The 26,261-nt window shown below is 24.6% G+C and overlaps 2 protein-coding genes across 2 annotated transcripts; both read right to left on the bottom strand.

The window, feature by feature from the left end:
- Positions 1–3,348: 3,348 nt before the first annotated feature.
- LOC145835399 (Golgi SNAP receptor complex member 1-like) lies at positions 3,349–15,332 on the bottom strand. Its single transcript, XM_082942970.1, has 8 exons — positions 15,237–15,332; positions 14,544–14,758; positions 13,003–13,104; positions 10,275–10,366; positions 7,766–7,840; positions 5,230–5,259; positions 4,966–5,048; positions 3,349–4,360 (listed from the first exon to the last, which is right to left on the bottom strand). The coding sequence occupies exons 1-8, from the start codon at positions 15,256–15,258 to the stop codon at positions 4,236–4,238; spliced, it is 744 nt and encodes a 247-aa protein (XP_082799096.1). The 5' UTR covers positions 15,259–15,332; the 3' UTR covers positions 3,349–4,235.
- A 271-nt stretch (positions 15,333–15,603) lies between these two features.
- LOC145837204 (unconventional myosin-XIX-like) lies at positions 15,604–19,427 on the bottom strand. Its single transcript, XM_082944976.1, has one exon. The coding sequence runs from the start codon at positions 19,262–19,264 to the stop codon at positions 16,022–16,024; it is 3,243 nt and encodes a 1,080-aa protein (XP_082801102.1). The 5' UTR covers positions 19,265–19,427; the 3' UTR covers positions 15,604–16,021.
- Between the last annotated feature and the right edge of the window lie 6,834 nt (positions 19,428–26,261).

The following is a 26,261-nucleotide window of genomic DNA, read 5'->3' as shown; positions in this document are numbered from 1 at the left end:
ATTAAGTACATATATTTATAAAATAGTTTTCTGTAATAATATTTATCGTTCTTGTTTTTTACTTTTAACTTCTCAGCTAAACTTCCAATAATCAAATAAAATTCTATTTTGTACTGTTTACACTATCTATGTTATTAAAACCTGTTTTTAATTAGAATTACAGTCAAAAAAAAATAGTTTCAGTATTTGGGACTATAATTTTGCAATTTAAATATTTACTGCGTAGTAATACATTGCTTCAACAAGTATCCGTTAAAGTGATTTACCTAATATGTTCAAAGCTTTATTATTAATTGAGTATTACGACTCTAAGCTGTAAATACAGCAAGCATATACGCGTTTAAAACATTATTTCATCTAGAGTACCAAAAAAAATCTGTTAATAAGGTATATTTTACATGCTAAAATACTTATTTTACAAAAACTTAACTTTGTAAAAAGCATAACACATACGATCAGATACAAAAAAAAACAAGGAAAAAAATTTGAAAGTTTTTAACTTTGCAAAACAAAACCTTACTATGTCTAAGCTTAAACGTCTATAATTCCATACTCTTTCAGTCTTAATGTTTAACAATATAAGTTTAATAGTTATAAAGATTATTTTGTAACTTAAAAACATTAAAAATCTAGTGATCTAGCTAATTTCCTTGAAGGGTTTTAATTAAAAATATTTTTTAGTTAGTTTCGGTTTCGGCCAGTTATTTCTTTTAAATAGATTCGGATCTGAATGGATTCAGATTTTATAAAATATCCAGCATATCGATGAATGGTAGTTATCTTAAAAATACGTATGTATTTATAAAGTACCTCACTAAGTTTAAAGCAAAGAGTTCATGGAAAGAAACAAGTACTCTATCAAGCATGAAAAATACACAGTTTTTGTACTTTTATAAAATATAATTAATGTAATTTGTAAACTTACCAATTCATTTAAATCGTTCCAAGCTCTTAAAAAATTAATAGAAAAATTTAACAAAAAAAAATTAAAAGGTTAATCTTGAACTTGGAATTTTTTGTAAAACTCGTAATTGAGTCTAAAAAATGTATATTATTTGATTAATAGTTATTTTAATTCATTCTTTCCATGATATACAAAAAACTACTATATTTTTTTAAGTTTTGTTTTGAATTTTAATATTTTCTTAGCCACAAAAGTTTTTTTTTATATATTTTTTTCTATATTCTATAAAAGGGGTAACTTCTCTAACCGGTGGGCAAGGTGCGGGACCACTTCTAGTAGAGCGGATTTGTCCGGTCTAGACTTTCACAAACAGTAAAACCTTTAAACCAAATGAAAAAAATTAATTATACAAATAGAATACATTATTAAAACTAAATAAGTACAAAATGCAGAAACGTGACTAGGCTTTTTTTATGGGGTAGCACAATATGTTTTCTAAAGCATCGAATATTTTATAGTACTTATAAACCTAGGAACAAAACTTTTTTTAAATGATGTAAGCATATCTACTAAAATTCTAAACAAAAAAATGACATTATTTATAAACTTTATGACTAAGTAATGTTTAAATTTCTAATCATTGTTACGTACAAAAAAAATATTATAATAGTATCAGTAGTTTTTTCAATTGCGTTTTTTAGCGTTTATTATTTATGAACACTTTTTAGTCCATTAAATTTTGTGTTATTTTATAAACTCTAAGTGTGGACATTTACATTGTTTCCTTTTTTTTTAATTAATACTGAAATAGGTTGAAAACTTTTTTAAAATTAGTAAATATAAGCTATTACCATAGTTTACTATCAATAAAAATATATCATTCTTTCAAATATTTATTAGAAATTATAAATATTTGTATTTATTTTTAGTTTAAGTTTATATCACTAAAAATTTAGTTGTACGCCGAATTATACCTATAGACTGAGACTGTCTAAACCATATATTTTAATAAATTGATTAAACTAAAAATAAACAAACCATAGTACTTTTATTTAATTTCATTTATCTTTTAGCTACAACTAATAGTTTTGGGCATGCAAGATACCTACGGTCCATGGACTAGACATGCCCCGCTTAGCATAAACGTCGACGTATTTTTTGCTTTAGTGATTTTACTTTTTTTTTTCAATAAGATAGGCATTTAAAGATCTAAAAAATATTATTAACTTTTTAAAGTAACAAGGCTCAAGTTTCTTTTAATATTTCCGGCCCTGCAAAAGGTTTTATGGTAAATCTAACCCGTCGACTAAAAAACTTTCTTATTACTATTGTAGGTTTTAAACCAAATAAAAAATAAAAGTTTATTTTAATTTAACAAATTCCTTAACTACCTTGATTCAAATAAGGTCGAACCTTGATTCACATCCGGTAGATTTACTACTTGTTGTGTACGACTTGATAACCGAAAAATTCTTTCATACACCAAGTCCTTGGACTAAGTTTTTTGAGCGCTTTTCTTTTATCATTCAATAAATAATACTAAAAACTAATATATTTCTCAAGAATAACACTAAAAAAACTAGCCGAGTTGATATGCAAAGTAAGGCAGATAAATAATGTTTTCATAAGATATATATTTTTAAGTATAACGTTAACTAAAAGTACTGCTGAAAATACTTTAGTTAAAGAAAAGAAAACATAGTTTTTGGTACAAGATTTTCAAACTACATTACAATATAAACAATTCGTGACCTACATTAAAAAATTATACCAAGAATTACTTTAAAATTTTTTAAGAAGCTTATCCAAAACACGTTTAAATTTTTGTCTGTTACTTTGAAATGGTGGTAATGGATTAAAGTTAGTGCAACTTTTAATTTAATTTTTTATAAGCCTATAATTTTCGAAAATATCGTAATGACAAAATACTCATATAGTTATTTGTCTTAACTAAAAAAGATTGCTCAACCTTACTGAAATGTAAAGAGCTTGTTTAAATAATGTTAAACTGCAGTTTATTATTTTTGAAAAGGTCGCAAGTTTTTGCCACCAAAACCTGGTTGTAAATAAAATATTTAATTTGCATAACTTTATTGAACTACTTTAAAACTAACGAACATTCTGATTAAATTTACAATAGTTACAAAAATTATGTGAACTGTAAACTTAGATAGTTTAAATACTAGTAACAGCATGTACTGATTGCTCTTGAGTTATAAGTTAATCCTATTTTAGTTTAATTAAAAGCAAGTTAACGTAAAAAATCAAATAAGTGTTTATCTCTCATACTTAGATTGATTTATTTTTAATAATAATAATAAATATTGTCAAATAGAAATCAATAAAAATGTTAGTAAATTCTAACTTACACAAAGATGACTGTTTTAAATTAAAACACTTTTTATTTTTATTAACCTGTTTTAACTTAAATTATATGTGTTGTAGTTGTTAGTACATACACGAAGGTTTTTTCAAACTAAATATCTATATAACAATTTGTCTCTTTAAACTTTGAAATATTGATCTGTATTTTCTTAAGTAGTTTATAAAGAATTGTTTAATAGTAGAATCTTGTAAACTAAAAAACTTACAAAACATTAAATTGCGTAGCGATATTGAAAAAATAAAACGACTCTTAAAAACATGAAAGTATAAGTAAATCTATGGCATTACTCATCTTTTATAAAACTTTTTAGATCATTCAATCAAAACTAAGTGTAAATGCTATACCAAATACACATACATAACAATTTTATTCAATATTTTTAGCTCGACTACATAACGAAGAAAAGTGTATATTAGATTAAGAAACTTAGTTTATATGCCTTAGGCAAATCAAAAGAATATATTTTCCTTAATTTTTTTTTTCAATTTGTGGTAATTCTGCTTAAACAAAACTGCTATACTTGTGATAAACTTAATTTAAAATTAGGTCATTACAAACATTTATAATCAAATCTTGCAGTTAATTAACATAACAACAGACATAAAAATTATTTATATATATAACTTTTAGGTTTTATTTTGAACTTGTGTTAATAAATTGCTCAACAAAAATTTCTAAAAAGCAGGAATTGTTAAATAAGGGTACTATTGCAACTATTAAAAATAACTAGAAAATTACAAAATATTTTTGAAATTAAATAAAAATATAAGAATAATAAACAAGAAACGCGAATTTGAATACCTTTGTATAATCTAAGAGTTTTATAAAAACTGTGTAGTACATACATTACTAAAAATAGTTTTTCAGTGACTTAAATCAAAAATACTTACATAAGCAGAAATGCGTATATAAAAGGTTAACCATATTAACATTTTGAGATAAAAGTTAGTGTAGAGCGTAGAGAAGTAGCAATATTGTGCAGAAGCTGATTACCCCGGCTAATATGATCGTGTCTCTTCTTTTGCGCAAATTCACTTTCTGCACTAAGCTGTTGATTGCTGGAAATCTGTCTGTTTTATACTTTTTATTTTAAACCGATTCTTTTTTTAAAATGTTGTTTAAAACCGATGTTGTTAAAATTTTTTTAACATTTTAATGGCACATTGTGAATAATGGAATTAGTATTGTAAGGTTGTATAACTTTTGTTTTTTAAGTCATAAAGATAGTTTTGATAATTGAAACTTTTCACTCAACTTATTTAGATAGTAACAAATGGTTAATGGATATTTTACATATACTTGATTTAAAGCTTGTTTCAAATTTTGATAATCACGATTAATAAAAATGTAATAAAACAAAAAAATTATAATTACAACTTTGTATATATTAGCTCAAAAAACTTGAGTTCCACAAAATATTTATTAAAGCCAATAAATTTCAAAAGATCAATTTCCCTTATATTAACTAGAAATATAAGACTGATAGAATGTAGTTAAAGCTGAGTTGGTACAGTTTAGCTCTAAAAATTACAAGTTTTATAGTAATAGTTTTATAAATATAGGGACATTTTTAACAAAAAAAAATATTTTTAATAAAAATCAAAGAACGAATTGTTATAAATAAACACATTTAAAAGATTAATTAAACTTATTTATTAGTAAAAAAAATACTTACTGGCCAGATAATTCATTCTTTTGGTAATTCCTCTAAACAGTTTTCTTTGATTTCCAATGTTTTCTTTTGTTGCTTGAGCAATTCTATTTTATATAAATAAACTGTAACTTAAAATAATAAAAATAGCTTTTTAAAAGAAAAAAAAATTCAAAGCAAAGTTTTAAGTATGTCATTATTAAAAATTACAATAAAAGTTATCAAAAACATTGTGTTTTTTAATTCTGTGAAACAAAAAAGCATTGAGAAAACACAAACAAAACTTACTCAATAACTTGATCTGCTAGTCTATCTGAACTGCAAAAAAAGTAAATTTTTAGTTATCTTTTTTGCTTTTTTATCAGATTATTTAAGGAATCAACACAAAAATATGTTTTAGTAAAAAAATTTACTATACATAATTATTTAAACAATTTACCAAGTAAAAATTTAGAATACAGCTCGTGTAAAACTGTATAAGATGAGAAAAACTTTTTAGACTAAATCAGTTTCATTAATTTTTTGTTTTTATTTTATCTTTATAAAACAATGATTTTTAATTATTTTTAATAAAACTAAATTTATCATTAATTTAAATAAACTAGCCTGAGTCAACCTAACTTACACGATCAATTAAAATTAAGCTGTTCTATAAATTAGTAAATTGCATCATACTAATTTAACATCTACTTGCACAACATTATTATGCAGAATTATAAACTGTTTAGTAGTTACAAATTTTTAATCATTTTCCAAATACTGTCAGACATAGTTAAAATTTTTTTTTAACTTACTAATATATGGCTTTTGTTATGAATTATCTCTTATTTATTCTGATTTTTTTTACAATCATAATCTTTATTAATTTGACCTTCTGGTAGATAATTGTTTTGTCGTTTTAAACTTATTTTTGAAGACCCCTTAACTTAGACTTTTAATTTAAAAGATCATAACATAAAAGATTTAAACATATCTAACGTTAGATATTAAACTAGTATTTCATTAAATTGTTGATTACTTTACCAACCAAAATTTCAATGGATGTAATCACCCGTATTTTAAAACTTGCTTTAAATTTTTTTCATCTTTAAAAACAGATTGACGCACTACGTTAAATGACGTTACATCTTTAAATGTTATGTATCACAGGATATGAGTTTATTGAGCTCGATTAAGCACTAAATAGTACTTATACTATTTCTTTTTGTTACAAGATAAATCATCAGCAGAAAAATTTAAACTTATTTATAGTTTACTAAAAATGTTGTTTAATTTCCAAAAAAAAGTAGATATACAAATTATAAACTTTTTACTACATGTAAAATTTTCAAAACTATAAAAACATAAGAGAAAAACATTTAATATTAACAGATACTGCAATTTAATTTGAGTACTAACTTACCATTAGAGATGTAATTTATTAATCATTTATACCAGTTTGAACGTTTAACATATATAAGTTAAAGAGATTGAAACATATATAGTAGTATCTTTTTCTTTTTAAATTTATTGTAGACCCTATCTGTATTCTTTTAACATTTTAAACTTTTTTTTAATTTAACATAAATATACACCTTGTTCAAAAAATTAAACTCATACATTTACTAATAAATATTTTTTATGTTTACAGTTTATTATAAATAAAACAATGTTTCACTCTTATATTAAGATACGAGAGATCATCAGTTGTTCAAATAAATCTGAAAAACGTTTTTGAACAAATAAATGCAAGGTATATGAAAAAAAAAATTTAAAAAAATGAAAAGTTTAGAATACAGCTCGTGTAAAACTCTATAAGATTAGAAAAACTTTGAGGACTAAAACAGCAGTTTTTAAATTCTTTAATAAAATTAAATTTACCACTAATTCTTTAATAAAATTAAACTTACCACTAACTTGAATAAACTAGCCTGAGTCAACCTTTATCAGAGAGTGCAACATTGTTTTGTTAATAATAAACTGTGAAAACAAAACATAACTAATCCTTTTAAAGCTACTTAAGTTGAAAAATTTCATTTGCTTAGTTTAAGAAACATTACAAAAAAATTATTATGTAAATTAACAAATGTATCTAAAGATAGCTTAATAAATTACAATCAAATAAAAATAGTAGCTTAATAGTACAATACAGAATTTAAATTGTAATAAGAAACATAATGTAAATAGTCTACAAACAAGGCAACATGTTATGCCAGATTTACCTTGCATTAATTTGTTTATACAATCTAAAACAATATATACAGGGTTGCCAAATATTTTTGGCAAATTTTCTCCAGGTTTTCAAAATTTGTTCCAGGTTTTTATAAGTACACATTTTTGGGTCTATTTTAAGTTTAAAGTCAAGTTTATGGTAACAAACTGTGTTAAATAGTATAAAAACATTGAAAAGATACTGTAAATGTGTTTTTTAATAAAAAAAAAATTTGATGATAACTTTTTTTTTTATATATATGACATATTTTTTGTGTCATATCGAAATTTTATTACTGATTATATTTAATTGGTCAAAAACTCTAGGTTTTTACAGGTTTTCAGATTTTTTGGCAACCCTGTATATATGTTCATTATATGTCAATATAAGACTAAAAATATTAGATAACTGATTAAAACATCCTTATTACCTTAACTTCATAATTTAATTATAAAAACTGAATTGAGTTAATCTAAAATAGTTTTATACACTTAAAATGTTTTTAAATATTATGCTTGAAAAAATTTATAACTTGACAACGGAATTTACGAAAACGAATAAAACATTAAGCATTTTAAAAAATGTAAAATTATTCCTCAAATATGCTAGATTAGTAAGAATTTTTAAACAAACTTTCTAAGATGCTCATGTTCTTTCAAATACATTTCAGTTCTTCTGTTATTAACTCCATTAGCACTCTTGTATGCACTGAAAAAAAAGTCAATACTTTTTAAATACAAGGTGAAACTTAATGTTTATAAATTACAAACGATTTAAGTTAAATTAAATAAAATTGAAATTAAAAAGATTCTTAAAATCTACTACATTAAGATTAAAAAAATAGTATACATATAGTATACTAATTTTTGAATTTTTTACTTAAATCTTTTACAACTGACTGGTCTATGAAAGCTGTATAGTAATAGTAATAACTATTATAGTAGTTTTAATAGACATTTTCGAAGTAAGCTTCAAGTTAAGTCGATGAAAAGGAACTATGAATTTAAAAGTTACTATAATTATACTGTTGCGTTATTTTACATGTTTCCAAAAAATGATAAAATAAATCCATATTTGTTTAAAAACTTATATAATATAGTTTATAGGTATGTTACTTTAAGAACTTTTTTAGTATGCTTTACAACTTCTAGTTTTATGACTTAATTTTTAATACTTACATTAATAAGTTATACTTTAAGCAACTTAACGTTACAAATCATACTTTTAATCCAAAATTTTATTTTTAATAACAAATTTAGGTTTTACTTAAGATAAATAAATTTAAAAAATATTATTATGTTTGTAATTAAAAATATATGATTATAGTAGTTTAGGCTAAAAAGGGAGGAGGGTTTTTTTTTATAAAAAGTAAGATTGGCTCTTATACAAAAGCTTTAAGTATAAACTACAAGCCAGTTTTTATAGAATATAAAAAAGATCATAAACTTTTGAGAAATAGAAGTTTCTGTAAAAAGATTCCAATACAAACGTATAGACCGCAAATTTTTTAGGGTCAATTTTCTAGGAAATTTAAAAATTTATTAAAATTTATCTCCTTATTCTTTTTTTGAGCTATAAAACTCAAACCTTCAAGAAACATTTCTTTTTTAACGTTTAAAAGACTTTTAATGGATGGATTTAAACAAAAGTAAAAAATATATTTAAAAAAATCAAATTGTTTTTTTGTTATATCTTTACTTTTCAAAAAAAATGTAATGGAAATAATATATTATTAGTGAAAATCAACTCTAAAAATTTGAAGAAGATTGGTTAAAAAATGAGAAGATAGATTAGTGAAATTATTTTTTTTCGTGTTTTTAGTTTGCGCCAACTGTAACAAACCTAATTAGTTCACTGACTTTGATTGCTTATATCTCAAAATTGGTTGAATTATGTTAAGCGGATAAAAAATGTCTGATAGCTTATACAAAATAAGATTTACTTATAAAAATCAAAATGGACCCCTATGGCTTTAAACCTAACACATAAATACCTATTCTGCGCAATTTTTGAATAATTTTCTTATAATGTCTTTTAAACCTTTAAGACTCCGCAGAGTTGTTCATATTCATAAGCAGCGAAAAATTTTTAGTCGAATAAATAAACATTGCGTAAATAACAGCTTTTCTGTTTTCAATAATAAAGCTTATTTTAAATTAAACTTATTAATTAATGTATACCGTATGTTACATTTATGCTTTAAAATAAACTTTATGTGTAATTTAACTCCTATGATGTGAAAGTGCATGCTTATTTTCAATTCAATATTTCTAAAGGAGAAACTCAGACTTTAATGAACTCATGCAAACTCATTTAAGCAAAAAATAAAAAAGAAATGCTGAAAATTGTAAAATTACCAATAATAGGATTTTAAAAGCGTTGACCAGTTAAATAGGGAATTTTATAAAAAAAAACTAGTTTTGAGCTCAAAACATAGGTTTTTTTATAGTTTAATAAAAACAAAACAATTCCAAATACTTCAACTTACTTTGTTGTTTTGAATGATTATTTATTTATTGCTACAGTCTTATGCATATTTTAGTATTTAGTAATTTAATTAGTATATATAAAAGTTAAAACTTAAACTGGAAAATTAACGTAAACTATACAATGTTGTGATTGCAGCTATAGTTATTCATAGAAATTTGATAACAAACATATACAGTGTTTATTATTAGTAAAATAATTAAACTTAAATGAAAATTATAAGTATACCAGGAAAAATATTTGTGCATTAAATCCAAAAAAAAAAATGTTGACAAACCCTATCTAAACTTTGAATTGAAACATGTTAAGTAATCAGAAAGAACTTATTGAAAATTACTTAGCTTTTACGTTTTTATAAGACTATCAATTTAAATACTTTTGTATAAACTACACTAACATCTTTTTAGATAATATAGACAAAATTCTATTCTAAATTTTTCTTAAACTCATAGATTTTATCAAGTAACATCAAATTCAAAAATACCCATTTTCTTCTAGATAATTAGTTTAATTACACAATTTTAAAGAATCTAATTGGCAATGGAAACTGTTTGTATCGTTTTAGATAACTCATCTTACTTTAAAGATAAATTTAAGCAATTTAATAAAATTTTATATTTAAAAAAAAAATAACCAAGTACACAAAAAAACTTACTCAATATCCCTTCTTACAGATCCAAGTAAATTTTCTCTTTCTATGTTGTTGTTAATATTTTTTTGAACTTTTCTAAATTCTCTGTTGTAGTCCTATTTAGAAAAATGATAGTTAAATTAAAGTGTTAATGTTAAAAGGAAAATTAGAAATATTGCTATACAGTGCATCTTCACATTCAATTTCGCTTTGTCATGTGCACAATATAAAAAATAGGTATCATTTACTTTTTAAGACTAAAAGAGAACAAAACGTTTAGTTTTTAAAATTCACCAGTTTTTATTAACTAATTAAACTTTTATTAACAATAAGAAGTCATTTATATATGTAAAGAATACAACTATGTTTAACACAGGGTTGCCACTCTTTGAGTCAAAAAACTATTTGAGTGATAAAAACTTGGTTTGAGTGACCTTAAACTATCTTAAGCCATCCTGAGTTCTTTTAATTATTTAAAAATTTTTGCCTTTGGTGTAAACATAATGTTATATCTAAGAGTAGTGAAAAGCTAGCTGCGGTAAAAAAAAATATTATTTCAAAATCAAGTTCTTGAACAAAATTAATTTAACAAATTAACAAAATATTGAAACCAGATTAAGTTAATGTCATTCTAAGTCTGAAAATAAAATTAAGTTTAAAAAAATAAAACAAAACTATCCTGAGTCAGCATGAGTTTCAAAAAAATCATAATAACTGAGTTATAGTGTTATCGTGAGATTTTCAAAATATTCCGAGTTGTCCTGAATGTGTGGCACTCCTGTTGAAACTGTACTTAAATTATATTATATTTTTTAATATTAACTGGACGAAACTTTTACAAGGCATCACTTAATTTAATTAAAACCCAAATGTTAACAAATTTGAATTCAATATTTTTTATATATAGCTTAGTTTTTCACATCTAAATATTATAAATGATGGTTAAAGTAAAACAAAATTGTAGTAGATGTACAATTTTACTTACTTTGGTATGAGTGTAGTTACTTAATCTACAAAAGTATATGTTTTTTTAAATGTATGAAATACCATACTACCAGTGGTAACGCGTGGTTTTTTTTAGGAGGCGCGGAGAATTTACAAGTATTTAATAACCCCTTAGTTTGATACTTTTTATAACCATTTTAGTAAGATAAATCCAATACAATTATAACAAATCATTTGTAAAAAAATTGTTTAAAAAAATTAAGAGTTTTTTTTAGTTTTATAATATTATGAAAAGTTTTTTTCTTTGTTTTTTTGTTTTGCTCCATTTCTCCACCCTTGCGTACAAATATAAAGTTAATAAGTATAAACATTTTAATTTTTCTAGGTTTACTCACAATATCTAGTAGGTTTAAATAAATGGTAGTCTACATCAGTGGTTGGCACGCTATTTCGAATCCGTGAACCCTAAATCACAAAATTAAAATTCTGTGCACCCCAATTTGCATTCTTTAGCGCCGCTAGTGTTTAAGAATATGTAAACACTTTTTTACTAATAATTTGGTAACACCCAGTTAATTTTTACACACTAGCTTTAAATTACCAGTTTACCCTATCCATTTCAATAAACTTATAATATTGATGATATAATTTTTACAACAACCAGAGTTTTAGTATTTAAAATTTAACAAGTAAGTTTGAAACTATTACATGTTAACCACTTTTTGAGTCAGAAAATAAGCCTGAGTGACTAAAGACTAGACTTAGTACACAAGCTAATCTTAAAAAAGTGGTATATATAAGCAAAAAACTAATCTAAATTACAAAGAAAATTAGACATTTATAGATCTTGAATTATTTAAATATTAATAATTAATTACAAATTCAAAAAATTCAAGTAAAGCAACAGTTGAAAATTTTTAAAAGATATCAAACTAAACTCAAGATTTTTAATAAATTTATATCTAGTCTCAGTCAAGCTGAGTTTTTGTAAGTATATTAAAACTAGCCTCAGTTAGTCTAGGTTTTTCATGATTTAAAAGTGGACTTAATTATTCTTAGAGAGCTAAGTATGTGACAGCCCTGATATTATTGACCCTTCCTATACTTTAATTTTATTATAAGTAAAACATAACTGACTTTTTTTGGCCTAACTAATTTTTTGTCAAATATCAGTTGATTAAGCTGATTAATATACTGATTTTTTATGTAGCTAAACGCTTTTAAACAATAAGAGTTATTGAAATTAAACATTTAAAGAATACTAACCGTTTTATTTTGTTTTAAGAATCTATGAGATTTGCTCACTTCGGTTTTTCTTTGGGCGGCTAAGGATGGAAGAATTTTTACATAAGGTAACAGAATAGAACTAGGAGAGTACAAAAATGGTCGTTTTATTAACAACAAAATGGTCAATTAGATAAAAGGTTGAATATGTCTTAAATGTAGGAAGATTAAAAAAAAGCTTTTATTTAGTTTCTGCGCGAAAAAAAATCATGTTCCCCAAAATAAGTTTCATGCACCCTAAAAGTCTCGTGCACCCTAAAACAAATTTCATGTACACTAGTGTGCACCAGTGTACACCGTGCCGACCACTAGTCTACATCATCGAAAAATTTATGTTTACTAAAAGTGTAGCCTGATTACATAAATAATAACTACAAACATGTTATACTGCAAAGTTATACAAAAACAGTAAAGCAATAATAGTCACACTATGTCAAGCCTTGAATTTATAAAATATTTAAGTAATTTAAGATTAAGAATTATCTTATGAATGATGTAAGTTGCATTTGAAAAAAATAACTACTTGTAAAATTTCACGATGTCTTGTCAAAGTATGGACAATGGTGGGTCCTGATACGTTTCCTGATTTTGATATTTCTGACATTTCATCATTAGTTCCAGTTAGCTGTTGACATGATTATTATATAAAATTCAATTGTGTTCAAAAATTAAACTATCTTAAAACTAACAACAGTATGTAATATAATTGTAGAATATACTATTTTTTGTTTAACACATTTAATATAGTTCAAACCACGGTACCATTGATACTGCTGCTTTTTAGGCACTCGGTGTAAGTTGCGGGGTAATAACTGGTATGGGCGCAAAAGAGGTTGGTTTTGAAGTTTTAGGCAATAACTAGAACTTTAATTGAAATTCCGAACCAACCAGAAACACATATGACATTTTTTTTTTAAGGTCCACCCCAGCACAGAAAAGAATATATTTATCAAGTTAAAATCTAGTTGGGTCTGGATCTCAGCAAGCTATAGCTAGATCTGGCCAGATACAGATTTGATCCAATAGAACACTACTAATTTGCATTGGATATAACTAAAAGAAACTCATTACTTAAGCATTTACTTTGAACTCATTAATAAAGTAAATAATTGACAAACTGCTTATCTAAGTAAAGGTAACCACGAGGTGAGTAATTTATAGACACAGGGTTCATACATGTATTAAATGTAGCAAATTTATAGGTAAATTATCAACAAAAAAAAACAATTAATTTTAAACGTTATGAACATACTTTTAAGGTACATTAAGTAAAATATGTCATTAACCATTTATAAGCATAGTCTTAATAAGAAATTTACGAAAGTTTGAGGGTTTTTGAGTTCTAATTTTAGTTAAATAAGCAAACTTTAGATAAATTGTATTTAATATTAAAAAAAAAAAATTATACGCTAGGTCGCTCAACGGAGCCACAGTTTTGTACTATGATTGCATAGATTTTAATTGAAAAATAATAGTCAAATTGTTAATTAATTTTTTACGTGTATTTACACCATGCTGTGTCACTGTTTTGGCTTTCAAATTTCAATCATCAAGTAAACATAATTTCTAGGGGTTTTCACATATTTTCAATCATTTCTAGGAATCTAGGAATTTTTCAGAATATTGCAAATTTATAGAGACTTATAGGGAAGTGGGAACACTGTAGACAGCTGAGTACACATACTAAAAATTAATTAAATTAGGAAACATTAACAAATATAAAATCAACAACATTTTTTAATGAAAAACTGCATAAATAATATCAAAATTTTAAATACAAATCCAAAACTAAAACTAATTGTTTTTTAAATTAAACAGATTTTCGATTTTGTACAAAAATGTTCTTAAAATAATATATTAAAACAAACTAAATAATACTTTACACCTTCAAAATACCTAAGTAATAAATAAAAATCGTGATAATTTATTTAATACTTATGTATTTTGAAGGTGTAAAGTATTATTTAGTTTGTTTTAAATAATCAACATTTTTATTTATTATAGTTATATTAAAACTCACATTTTCAAAGAATATAGTTTTAAAAATTTAAGAATTCGGTTTACTTTAGTAAGAAGTTGTTCAATTTCCATAGCCATTGTATCAATCATATGTTGGTTGGAATTGCTCGAATTAAGCAATGACTCTGTTTCATCATTTTTTCCACCAGCATGGTAATTCCGACGATTATGGTTGTTTGATCTCTTGGAGCCTAATTTACTGAACGAAACAAGTTTCATGTCTAGTTCATTTTCCAAACTACGAGCCTTTCTGCGCAAATCTGTTAAATAAAAACCGTAATAAACATATTTAAATTGTTAAAAAAAAATTATAAAATAAGGTTGTTACATAAAAGTTTTGTAAAACTGAAAAATGGATGTGTGAACAAATATTCAATAGAATAAAATCAGTAAAGATAGTTAAAACATATAACATACTCTTTAATTTATAATCTTAAGTAATATTTTCTTAAAACATAACTCGATTAACACAAGTCAACTAATAAAAACTTATAATAATAAATAACAATACAAAAATCAGTAATGTTTATATTTAAAAAAAAAAATTAATTTTAACCTAAAAATCATAAACTATAAAACAACTTGAAGCTAAATCACATAAATATTAAAATGCAAATTATCAGTTCTTAATATAAAACAAATATAACTTTAAATAAAATTTTACTAGTAGTTTTAATAATTTATTTTTTTAACTTTGATTAATACTATGTTGTTTAAACACAAAACTTTCCAACTAACCTTCCCAAGTATTTATACCCATTCTTATACTATTTTCTTTTAAAAAGCTATAACTTTTATTTAATTTTAATTTGTTAAAAATATAAAGCAGTTCAAAACATTATATAACTTAAGCTATAAAAATAGAAGCCCATATCATGTTTCTTTTAAAAAATTGCACTAATAAATGCTTATTATGCTTTTAGTATTATCTTCAAATAAACACTATTTTTCATAAGTACACAAGTTGAAAAAAAGAAGCTGTAATAAAAACAATTGTTTAAACTTCAGATATAAGAAACTTGTAGACAAAATTTAAAGTGAAAAAGTGTTTGAATAGTTTAAAGCTACGTATGTTTTGTAAAAAATATATTTTAACCCATTTTTAAAACTTTTAAAAGTTGTAGTGTGTATTTTTATAAGTAATAAAAACTATAAGTATACCATTTAAAACAAATGTGCATTCTTAGAACTAAAACTGAGGCTTAGAAATTAGTAAAAATAACAATAATATAGCCATGCAACAAATTTTTGGCAAAATTAAACAAATTTATGTAAGAAGCACCATTCTTATTTCATTCTAAATTATTTCTAAAGTAAACTCTTTAGAGCTTTATTTAAGTACCAATCACGTGTAAAATAGTTCAAACAATAAGTTAACAAAATTAACTAACAATGATTTAAAAATTATAAACTTTTTGGCTATTTAATACAACGAAGTGTATTAAAACTAAAAAAAATATTTAAAATAGTTGTGAAAGTCCATGATCTTAGTTATTTTCGAATTGTTAAACTGCAAAATATATTTAAAAGTTTAGTTTATTCACAGGTATACAATTGGCAAAAGGCAAAATATTATTATTGTCTGTTACTGCATTTTCAGTTTTTGAAAAAGACAAATACCATTGTTTGTTTCGCTTGCTGTAGTGCAAACTGCATTCTTTAGATTGTTCAAGTGATCCAATTTTCTTCAACATTGGGGAAACAGAAGAAGAACTAAAAAAATAAAACAAAAAAGGCCTCATCATTCTAGCATGGGGAGAATTGAAGTAAATTCTTTGTGTACTTAAGTCAGAAGTCAGTGACTGCAGGTTAACTTTAACAAAAGAGCTGCTAGAAGAATTTTCACTTGAATTTGAAACTATGCTTTCTTCCATTTGCTTCAGTAAACTATTATTTTCATCTAAATTAACAAGTTCAAGCATTTCTTCTTGTAGTTTATCCATTTTTCTGTGAATGTATTCTTTCCATGCAGTTTGTATTACTAAAGCACACTTGTTTCTAAAATTGCAACGGGCTTTTAAAATTATTGTACGTTGTTTCTGTGCTCTATATTTCCGCCAAGTTCTTTGTATTGTATAAATTGCCTTATATTGTCTGTTTATCAAGAACATGCGGAAATATTTTTGAATAACACAAGCTGCCATGTTTCGCTTTGCAATATTTTTCTGAAGTTCAGCCTTACATTTTTTAATATGCAAATATTTTTTCCAAACTCTTTGAATTATAGATGCACTTTTGTGTGTAATTCTGGCCCTGTATTGTATCATTTGCTCATACAAATCTGACACTAAAAATAAATGATTATTGCCAATTTTCCATCTCTCAAAATCTTTATTTATCATTGTGTTTTTGAACATTATGTTTTTAGTGAAAAAGTTTAAAATAATCTCAGTTTTTTCTTGAGGCGTTCTATTTACAAAATCATAAACCAGCAAGTCTTGTGGGAGGATAAAAGAAAACTGATTGATGAATTTGCTTACGCTTACTTGATGTGGGTGAACAAGGCTACATATTTGGGCTGTTTCAACAATCCCACTTGCTTTTAATTGCTCTACTACATAATTTGGTTCAAAAATTAAAGGCAATGATCTAGTGTTAGGTTTAATGCATCTAATGTAGTGACAATTAGTTGATGACATTTTACTCAAAAGCTTATCTAATGATCTTTTAAACTGTGATAAAACTGTATCAAAAGATTTACCTTTACTTAAGTGTACATTTGTAGAATTACTATCTAGAGTAAATTTTTTTATTAAGATGTTTTTACTAGATTTTATTAATTCAGATATACCAGCTGGGACATCATCTCTGTTTTTAAATACTAAGTTTTCAACTGAATAGTTTACTAAACCAGCAAAATGCCTGACAGCAAACTGAACTTTTCCTTTTTGCTGTAGTTTAGGAATGCTTATAAATGAAGTTGATTTAAAAGCATCGTCAATTCTGTTTTGAAAATGATTTACTCCATCCTCTCTATTTAAACGACATTCTTCATTTAAAAATGAAAATATGCTAAAGTGAGGTTTTTGAAGACTTTCTAAACAGTTATCATTTTCATCTAGTTTCAATCCCTCCCATTTTATTCCATGCTGAGCTAGCTCATCTTTTTGAAGTTTTAGGAAATTTATTACATAGTAATTTTGTAACCTCTCATTTGCATAATTAATACAAAGTTGTTCTAAACTATTGGTATTAAATGATTCAAAACCATATACATCTAGTAAACCAATGAAGTTGGTTACTTGACTGTCATCTACAACTGACAAATCTTTACCAATTTGCTTGACAATCCATAAAAATAGATTTTGGTACAGTTGCTTAACTAAAACATCTCTTCTAATAGCACATTCATGAACAGTACATGCATGCTTAAAAACAGTTCTTCTTTTCTTTTTATGACTAGACTTTCCACCTTTGCCAGCTTGTATTTTTCGCACTGTAAGAGTTTCTTTAAGATCATCAATTTGAAGCTTTAATAACGCAACAACAGCTTGAATGTTCTCTAAACATTCTGAAGTGAAACTACAAGGTGGTTGCTGCCCAGACTCCCAATCTTCTTCCAAGGGTTCTTCAAAACTAATTTGTTTTAGATGAAGAATTGCTGACAAAATTCTAAAAACTTCATCTTGGTCTTTTAATGTGATTCCAACTGAAGTCATAGACTTTTTTGTTACTTCAAAATCAACTCCATCATTTAAACATTTTGAAATTGAATTAGCAATTCTTTTACGAAAATCTCCTTCACCAGCTAAGCCTACTACAGGAGAACCAGACTGAAAAACTACATCAGCATTACTAGCATAACTTTGATTGTAACGATCTCTGTCCTCTGATAAAATAAAATCTGAATGTTGAGGTAGCATATATTTAATTTTTTCTTTTTCTGTACACCCAGTCAAAAGCTGGTAAAATATGTGAAAGGAGCATTCATTGACATCATAATTAGATATCCGTGTCTTTTCTAACATGTAAACATCAAGGGTTGCTCCCACAATTAAACCTTTTCTATTGTACTGAAGCTTTATGTACTTACCAAAACGACTACTGTTGTGATTTCTCCTAGTTGCAGCATTTCCAAATGCTTCTAAAACTGGGTTAGAACTTAAAATTCTGTCTTCAATTCTTTCCAGACAAGTAGAACTTGTAATGTCAAGTCTTTTTTGATCTGGGTTGCAAACTCTTGCAAAATATCTCATAAGACTACAAGTAGTCCACGTTTTTCCTGCACCACTTTCACCACTGATGATTATTGACTGATTGCTGCTTGGTTCCACAGACTTCATATGTCTAAACGCTCTTTCTGCAACAAGAAATATGTGAGGTGGAAGTTTACTTAGTTCAGACAAGGAAGATTTATGGTACAAATCAGATTGTATACTATTAAACAGACCTTCAACTTCTTTGAAAGGGTTTATTGCCAAAACTGTTCCTGGTCCAAGACCAAGATAATAAATACTAGCATGATAGGCTTTTGAAACAGTGTATAAAATAACAGGAGTTGATAGAGTCTTAAGCTTAACTAGATTTCGCTGGACATCTTTGCTTTTTATGTCAACTTCTCCACATTCTGTAGTAATCAAACTGTGAATCTTTTTCAAGTTTGCCATTGAGGACATCTTTGATGATTCAAAGTAGTACAGTCTAACTGTTTTTTCTGTCACAATTTCCGTTATTCGAGCTGGGGACCAAACATTAAGTGAATCTTCAACCCAAACCATGTTACCAACAAAGTACTTCCTGTTTGCATTAACTCTACGTGATGCCATACTTTTTTTTGTTAAGTGAAAGTTGTTATCATTACAATTTCTTTATTAGTTTAAACAAACAAATTTTACAAACTTTGCTGTAAAAACACTTTAAGTTTTTTTGTTTAAAAAAATCTTAAACCAAACTACTTATATATTAAAATGAGCAAAAATTAAAAACCAACAACTTATTAAAACCATTTATATTTTTTTCCTATAGTTAAAGAAAGCATTTTTTTAACATTTGTAAGTTACCTCAAGTTTATTGTCCTGGACATGACATTAAACTGTATCCTGGTGTTAAACTTGATAACCGAAAGGTTTTTTAGTACACAAGGTACATGGACTAATTTTTTTTACAGCTTTTTTTTCTTATAATAAACAATATTAATCATAACTAATATACTATCTTATACATTTGTGGTTTTTAATTTATATTTATTATTTGTTAAAACAATTACCAAAATTATAACAAAATAGGAAAAAGTATCATAAATATCATTTAAAGATGTATGCTTTTACTAAAGGAGTCTTTATCTAAATTTTAGTGCCCTCCTCAATGATAGATTATAAACAAAAACGACACCAAAACAATCCAAAAGATACATTATATGACTTTGCTTTTTATTCAGAAAAAGAAAAAAGTTATTATAGCATTTAAGTATTAAAAGTTTTGTTTTCAAAATGGCCACTGTTTTTTGAGAAACTTCTATGTTTTTGAAAGTTTAAGTTTTCTTGTTACTTTTTTCTGTAAGAATATTTCAGTTTAATTTAAGGTTTAAAAGGTTTAAATTTTTTTTTATATTTAAAAAAAAAGTTTCTAAAAACATACTGTAATGGTACTTTAAATATGTTTTATAACACAAAATTCTAGAAAGTTTTTTTTTTCTGAATGTAACAGTTATTTCTTATTACATACAAAATTCATAAACTTACATGCAAAAACTTTTAAAAACTACAGGTTGTTTAAACTATCAAATTCTAGGTTAAACAGCCACCTTGTTTTTTTTTTAATTACAATACTTGTGCATCTAAAATAGCAAAAACTCATATAACATTTAAACCAGTAAAAAAGAAAAAAATCAAAACGTTTAGGGCAAAATTCAACCAGGAATTTTTATTATTATGGTTCTGTATCAAACAAATTATTTAAAATATCTTTTGAAAAACATCAATAAATTATGTCAATATTTTATGTTAGTTCACTGATATTAAACAAAAATATAGACTTAAAAAAATAACTGAAATACTTTTATAATTAGCAAAATTAGGGTTGCCACTATTTTGAAAGTCTAAAGCAAAACTAAACTGAGTGACTAAAACTGTCCTAAGTAACCTTAAAATATCTTAATGTACTAATAAATATTGAGATAAAATTTTTAAATTTTAATTAAGGATTTTTTTTTTTAAATACAGCTGAACTTATTAAAAACTTAACTTTTAGAACCTTTTTTTGTATTTCAATCAAAAACACCAACTGATGTTAATCTATTAAAAAAACATTAGTTATTTTATGGGCATTCCTACACAATTTTCAGCATGATACTTTAATTTTCATAAATTAATTTTGACATTTTCAATTTAAATAATTATTTTAAAAACTGTTTATATATTTTAATGAACTATTAATGTTTAATTACTATTTATTATTAATTACTATAATTTAAGAATAGTACTAAATTTGGTAATTACCAAGGAATATGTTGCACCAATATCAAGCTAAAACTATAATATAATGGATGTCTTATAACCATGATTTTAGGATAAAAATAAATGTTTTAAGCCTAATGTGTTTAATCTACAATGATACTATGTTTCAAACAAGCTGTATAAATACATAGTAAGAATTAAATTTATTAATTGTAAATTAAAGTATTAAATCAATTTTATTTTACAATATTGTAATCAATGTAAATTATTGTTTTGATATATTTGCTTTATACTGTAAAACAAAATCGATAAAATATTTAAGTTTTAATAGTTTATGATAAATAAATTTAATTTTATTTATGTATTTAAGAAATATAAATTTTTAGTCTAAAATTATGGACATCGAATATAAAATAAATTCAGCATGATATTGGTGCAACATCATCCTAGGTAATTAACCTAAATTTTTATTAGAGTATTCTTTAAACATTTAGATATCTCTAGTTTTAAAGTAATTAATTTCAAATTAGAGTCAAAACTTAATTAACCCTAGTTGAAAATTTTACAAATTTAGCCTTATTAGTATTAAGTTATCTTAATAGATAAATCAACATTGTTTTCAATTTTTATGCCACGTTTACAGAAAAGATTTAAACGCTTCTACAGCAGTATTGTGGTCTATAAAATGGTGAAAAATTATACATTATCAGCCATTTGGTTACCTATAAAAACTTTAATGTTTTAAACAAAAATCTTCAAATATCACTAAAGTAAGATTATCTGCTTTAATATTTCCAAACTATTCAGGTTGGACGAGTAAGATTGTATAAAATATTGATTCAGATAGTTGACTATTCAAAATTACTACATTTTTTTTATTGACTTTGTATGAAAACAAACTCCATGTCATTTTGCTTTCCTTGTGAAGATTATGGTTTATTAATGATTTGGTATATAAAACAAGCTACTGATACCAAAATAATAGAAATAAAACTTTTCCCTAAGTATTATAATGTAAATTTGCAGAGAAAATGATAAGTATTTTTTCAAGTTATTGAGTTAAACTTTTATTTACGTTTTACGTTTAGTAAATGTAAATTTTCATTCAAAAATAGTGTAGATGCTAGTTACGTTTTAACAATCGTTATAAAATAATTAAAAAATTGTGTCAGATAAATATTTATTCTAATGGTGTCTAATTTCTTTTAAACAATTATGAAAATTAAGTTTTTGTTTTACTTAAACATTTGTGTCTTAATCAAACTCTTACAAAATATATTACCATGAAAGGCAAAAATTACAACAATAGAACTGGGGAAAAACTTTAGTAATTGAGATTTCGAAATAACAGTAGAAGAAGAACTAATACAAGTTGATATTCTAGACATCTCTTATATACACTTAAAATATAACATGTATTCTATTTTTGATACCAAATTCTGACATTTTTTATAGGGTCCGATTGTAATGTAACAGTGTTTCCCCTAATATTTGCTAAGTAAGCAGAATTTTTTAAAAGCTTATTTTTTTACGAGCGTCATTCCATTTACGGTACAACTTTTACGTTATTTTTTTCCTTTTTATTTATACTCTTATCTGTAACCCAACTTACCAAACAATAATAAGAGTATATCAATAAATAAGTTTTAATGACTAAAAAAAAAGTTATGTAAAAAACGTTTTTTATTTTACTGACTGAGCAAATATTAGAGGAAACACCGTCACATTACAACAAGACTTTTTTTATGTAAGCAACTAACCAAACCATTCAGCGACAAATCTCTAAACAACTATACAAAAGACTAAATAAATTTGTAAGAAACAAAAAATATTTCAAGTGTATAAAACAACACTATCAAACAGCCCTACAGTCTACTAACCACGAATATAATCGATTAAATTACAAAAAAAAATTATAAAGAGTCAATAAACACTTCAACGTAACCAATCCATATAACAAAGTATTTAACAAAAATACATTTAAAAAGTTTTAAAATTACGTATAAAAAAATCTAACAAAAACTAAAAAACAACAACAAACTATTTAACAATCTAAATTTCAAAAAACAAAAAACAATTTCAGAAACTAATAATAAAAAATTAAGTAGTAAATGCTCACTACTTACTTTTATTTTCAAATCCACAACAGAAAAAAACAACGCAACAAAATTTTACGTTAGCTCAACTAGCACAACATTTAAATATAAATAGTAAAGAGCAATAAAATAAGCTGTAACAAAATAAAAAACGATACAACATAAAATAATTAAACTATAAAGAAGAGTTAAAAGCTTAAAAAAAAACTATTTGTATGGGATATGGAAAATACTTTGCCAAATTAAAGCTTGACGAAAAAATAATAAGTTTATTAACTATGCAGCTTAATAAATTTAAAAGATAAAAACATTTTCAAAGAATGAAATAACAAGAAAAAACTATGGCTCTACAATGAAGACATTAACAAAAATAAAATCAATAACATAAAAAAGAGCAAATAAAAAAAAAACACAAAATAACTAGAATATTGTACATTATAGATTTGTTCAACTTAATTAAACTAGTTTGTTTATAAACCGTTTATCGTAATATTTGTTTACGTAAAATTTCTAAAACTTTTTCCAAATAAAATAAATTTTTCTTTTATAAGAGCTGTAATAAGCAGCATGCCATTGTCAGGAACTGAAATTACCAGTTTTTTTTATTTGTCTTTTTTATTATACTCACGTTCAACAGTCAGTAGTAAGAAACCGATATTCAATGTGTATAAAAAAAGCTACCTCCGTTGTTTATGCATTAAAAAATATAAATAAAATAAATGAGCTCCTGCTCATTTGTAGCCATTAATTTTTTTTTTAATTAAAATATTTTTCAAATTTTTTTAGTATATTTCTAAAGTAAACTTTTTTTAATTTTTCTGATTTTACATTAGCATATCTCGTACGAATCCAATTATTTATAAAAGTACTTTACAGTTTTTGTGCAGTTATTTTAGCTTTGCAGTGTGTTTTACCGCTTTTTATAGATTATATATAGTTTAAAACATTATTATAAATAACTTTAAATTCTAAATATAAAACAATTTTCTCCTATTTCGGCGCTTTACATGCTTTCTTTAGCAAGGCTTTCATTAAAAAAGAACAAGGTATAAACACGAGTAAAAAAATTAATAAACTAAATGTTACGTAATTATAGTATAAAATCATTTTTACAAATTTTCGACAACATTGTAAGTTGATTACGGTAATGCAAATGACCACTCTGTAAATCAATCTTAATGTTTAGACGTTGCAGCATGTAGTGTAGTATTTGCCAAGTATTCGATGTAATTTTTTATTGGCTAATTCTCCTACAAAAAGTCATCAATGGTCATTAAAAATATTATAAGTGTCTTTCTAAAAGTCTTTAGTGTTGCAACTCAGTTTTTAACTATTAATTTAGACTTTTTTCTTAAATGACGTCAAAAAAAGTCAATTGTCGCCTTAAAAACCTTGTATCAGCTAATTCTACTACAAAGAGTCAAAATTGGTCTTTAAAAATCTTATAGGCGTCTTCACCAAGGTCTGTTTTTTTTGCAATTCAGTCTTTTATTTTAAAAATTTTATAAGTGACGTCACAAAAAAATTATCATATAGTTTTAACCTACATACTTAGTGCTCATAAACTTAACATTACAATACCAACTGAATGAATACAGCATTAAAAATTTAAACATTAGATGATTTGGCAGTTACAAAATAAATTTATTTCATTTTCAAAACATGAGAAGTGCTTAATACTTTTTTTTTAATTTACTAATACCAAGTTTAAAAATTAATTAAAATTGTAACACAGTTAAATTTAAAAAAAAAACGAAAACTCTATAGTCGATACTTTAAAAAATGCAAAGATTAAAACATTTATGTAAAAAATGTGTTGAGTATAATCAAATTATTTACCAAAATGTTAGTTTAAAACATTAAATATATGAGTCAAAGAAGTAAAACAAAAAAATAACGAAATTTCACATTTAATAACAACTCTAATCAAACAAAAAATTACTCTATTTGGTCATACGTTAAGTATTTAGTTTAATAAAAATGTATTTTTAATGACTATGCTACATAATTAAAATGATAAAAAAAATTCTTAACTAAAATTATTCAGAATTAAAACAAAACACAAAATTAAAAAGTTAATGGTTAACATAGTTACAATAGCGAAAAAATAAGAGCTGTTTTTAATTATTTCTAAATAGTACGATCTGTATCCCAAACAAGTAAAATGGTAGTTACTTTCACAACTGCTGCAACTGATCTGTTGGAATATCATACAGTTTAAAACTCAACCTCTATTTAAAAAAGATTAAAGAAAACTACTAGTATTTTAAACAAGCAGATAGTTTTCATTGCAAAAAATACTCTAAATTTCTTGTAGTAAGTTGATACTATGAAACTAACCAAAAGCAATTTTTCAATATTGTTTCTGGCAGTATGATTGCATTCATAGCAACTTGTTTTGTCATATACTGGAAATGGTTGTTTTTAGTTTTTTATTATAATATTTTAAATAAGCTTATATAATTAGTTTATTTAAAAAGTTTATTAAAAGAAACGTTGTAAGAAGCGTAATACTTGAAAAATTCATCCTCAACCATGCAATAAAATGTAGCTATATTCTCTTGTTTAAGTTCTATTTCATTTTTCTTCAACTTTATACATAGCGGAAAACTTAGATATGTTTTTTAAGATTAGTGATGTTTCCAACACATAACTTTTTTTAGATTTACTACCTGAAACTAGATCAGAAGTCGGCAGGCAGTAGGTGCTCGCGGGTCAAATTTCAAGTTTCCAAAAGCTTCGCCGGTCGCAGTTTTAGTTTTAGTGACATTTAAGTAAACTTATGGTTTTATTTTAAGTCACACTAGAGAAAGTTTTACTTTAGTTTTTTATTATCTTAAATGATTTTTAGCTACACATAGAATGCCCATTCAAATTATCAATATTTGTTGGAATAAAACTTACATTGATTAATATACTTAAGCCTTAATAAACTATGTACTTTCTTAAACACTTAATAAGTTAAACTTTATATCCATATTGTTTTACTTACAACCTAAATCTATATAAATACCGAGCTTGAAAATTACTTATAGGTCTCTTTTATACATTATTTATATTATTAACCACTTTTTCACATTTTTAAAAGTACATACTAACTTTTGAAAATATTTTTTGCTTCTTAAATAGTTTGCACTCTTTAAAAAACTCAGTAATTAGTTAACTAAATAAAATTGATACCTATTTGTATCGTAGAAAATCTAAAACAAATTCTTTAACATAACTAATGCTTGAATACTTTAATAAAATACCTTATTAGTAGTTGAATAGTT

This window comes from Thalia democratica, chromosome 5 (genome assembly GCF_965202585.1).
Source record: "Thalia democratica chromosome 5, ktThaDemo2.hap1.1, whole genome shotgun sequence".
In the NCBI taxonomy this organism is placed as follows: domain Eukaryota; kingdom Metazoa; phylum Chordata; class Thaliacea; order Salpida; family Salpidae; genus Thalia; species Thalia democratica.
The sequence above is the reverse complement of the archived record's forward strand: the minus strand, read 5'-3'. Positions and strand labels throughout refer to the sequence as shown.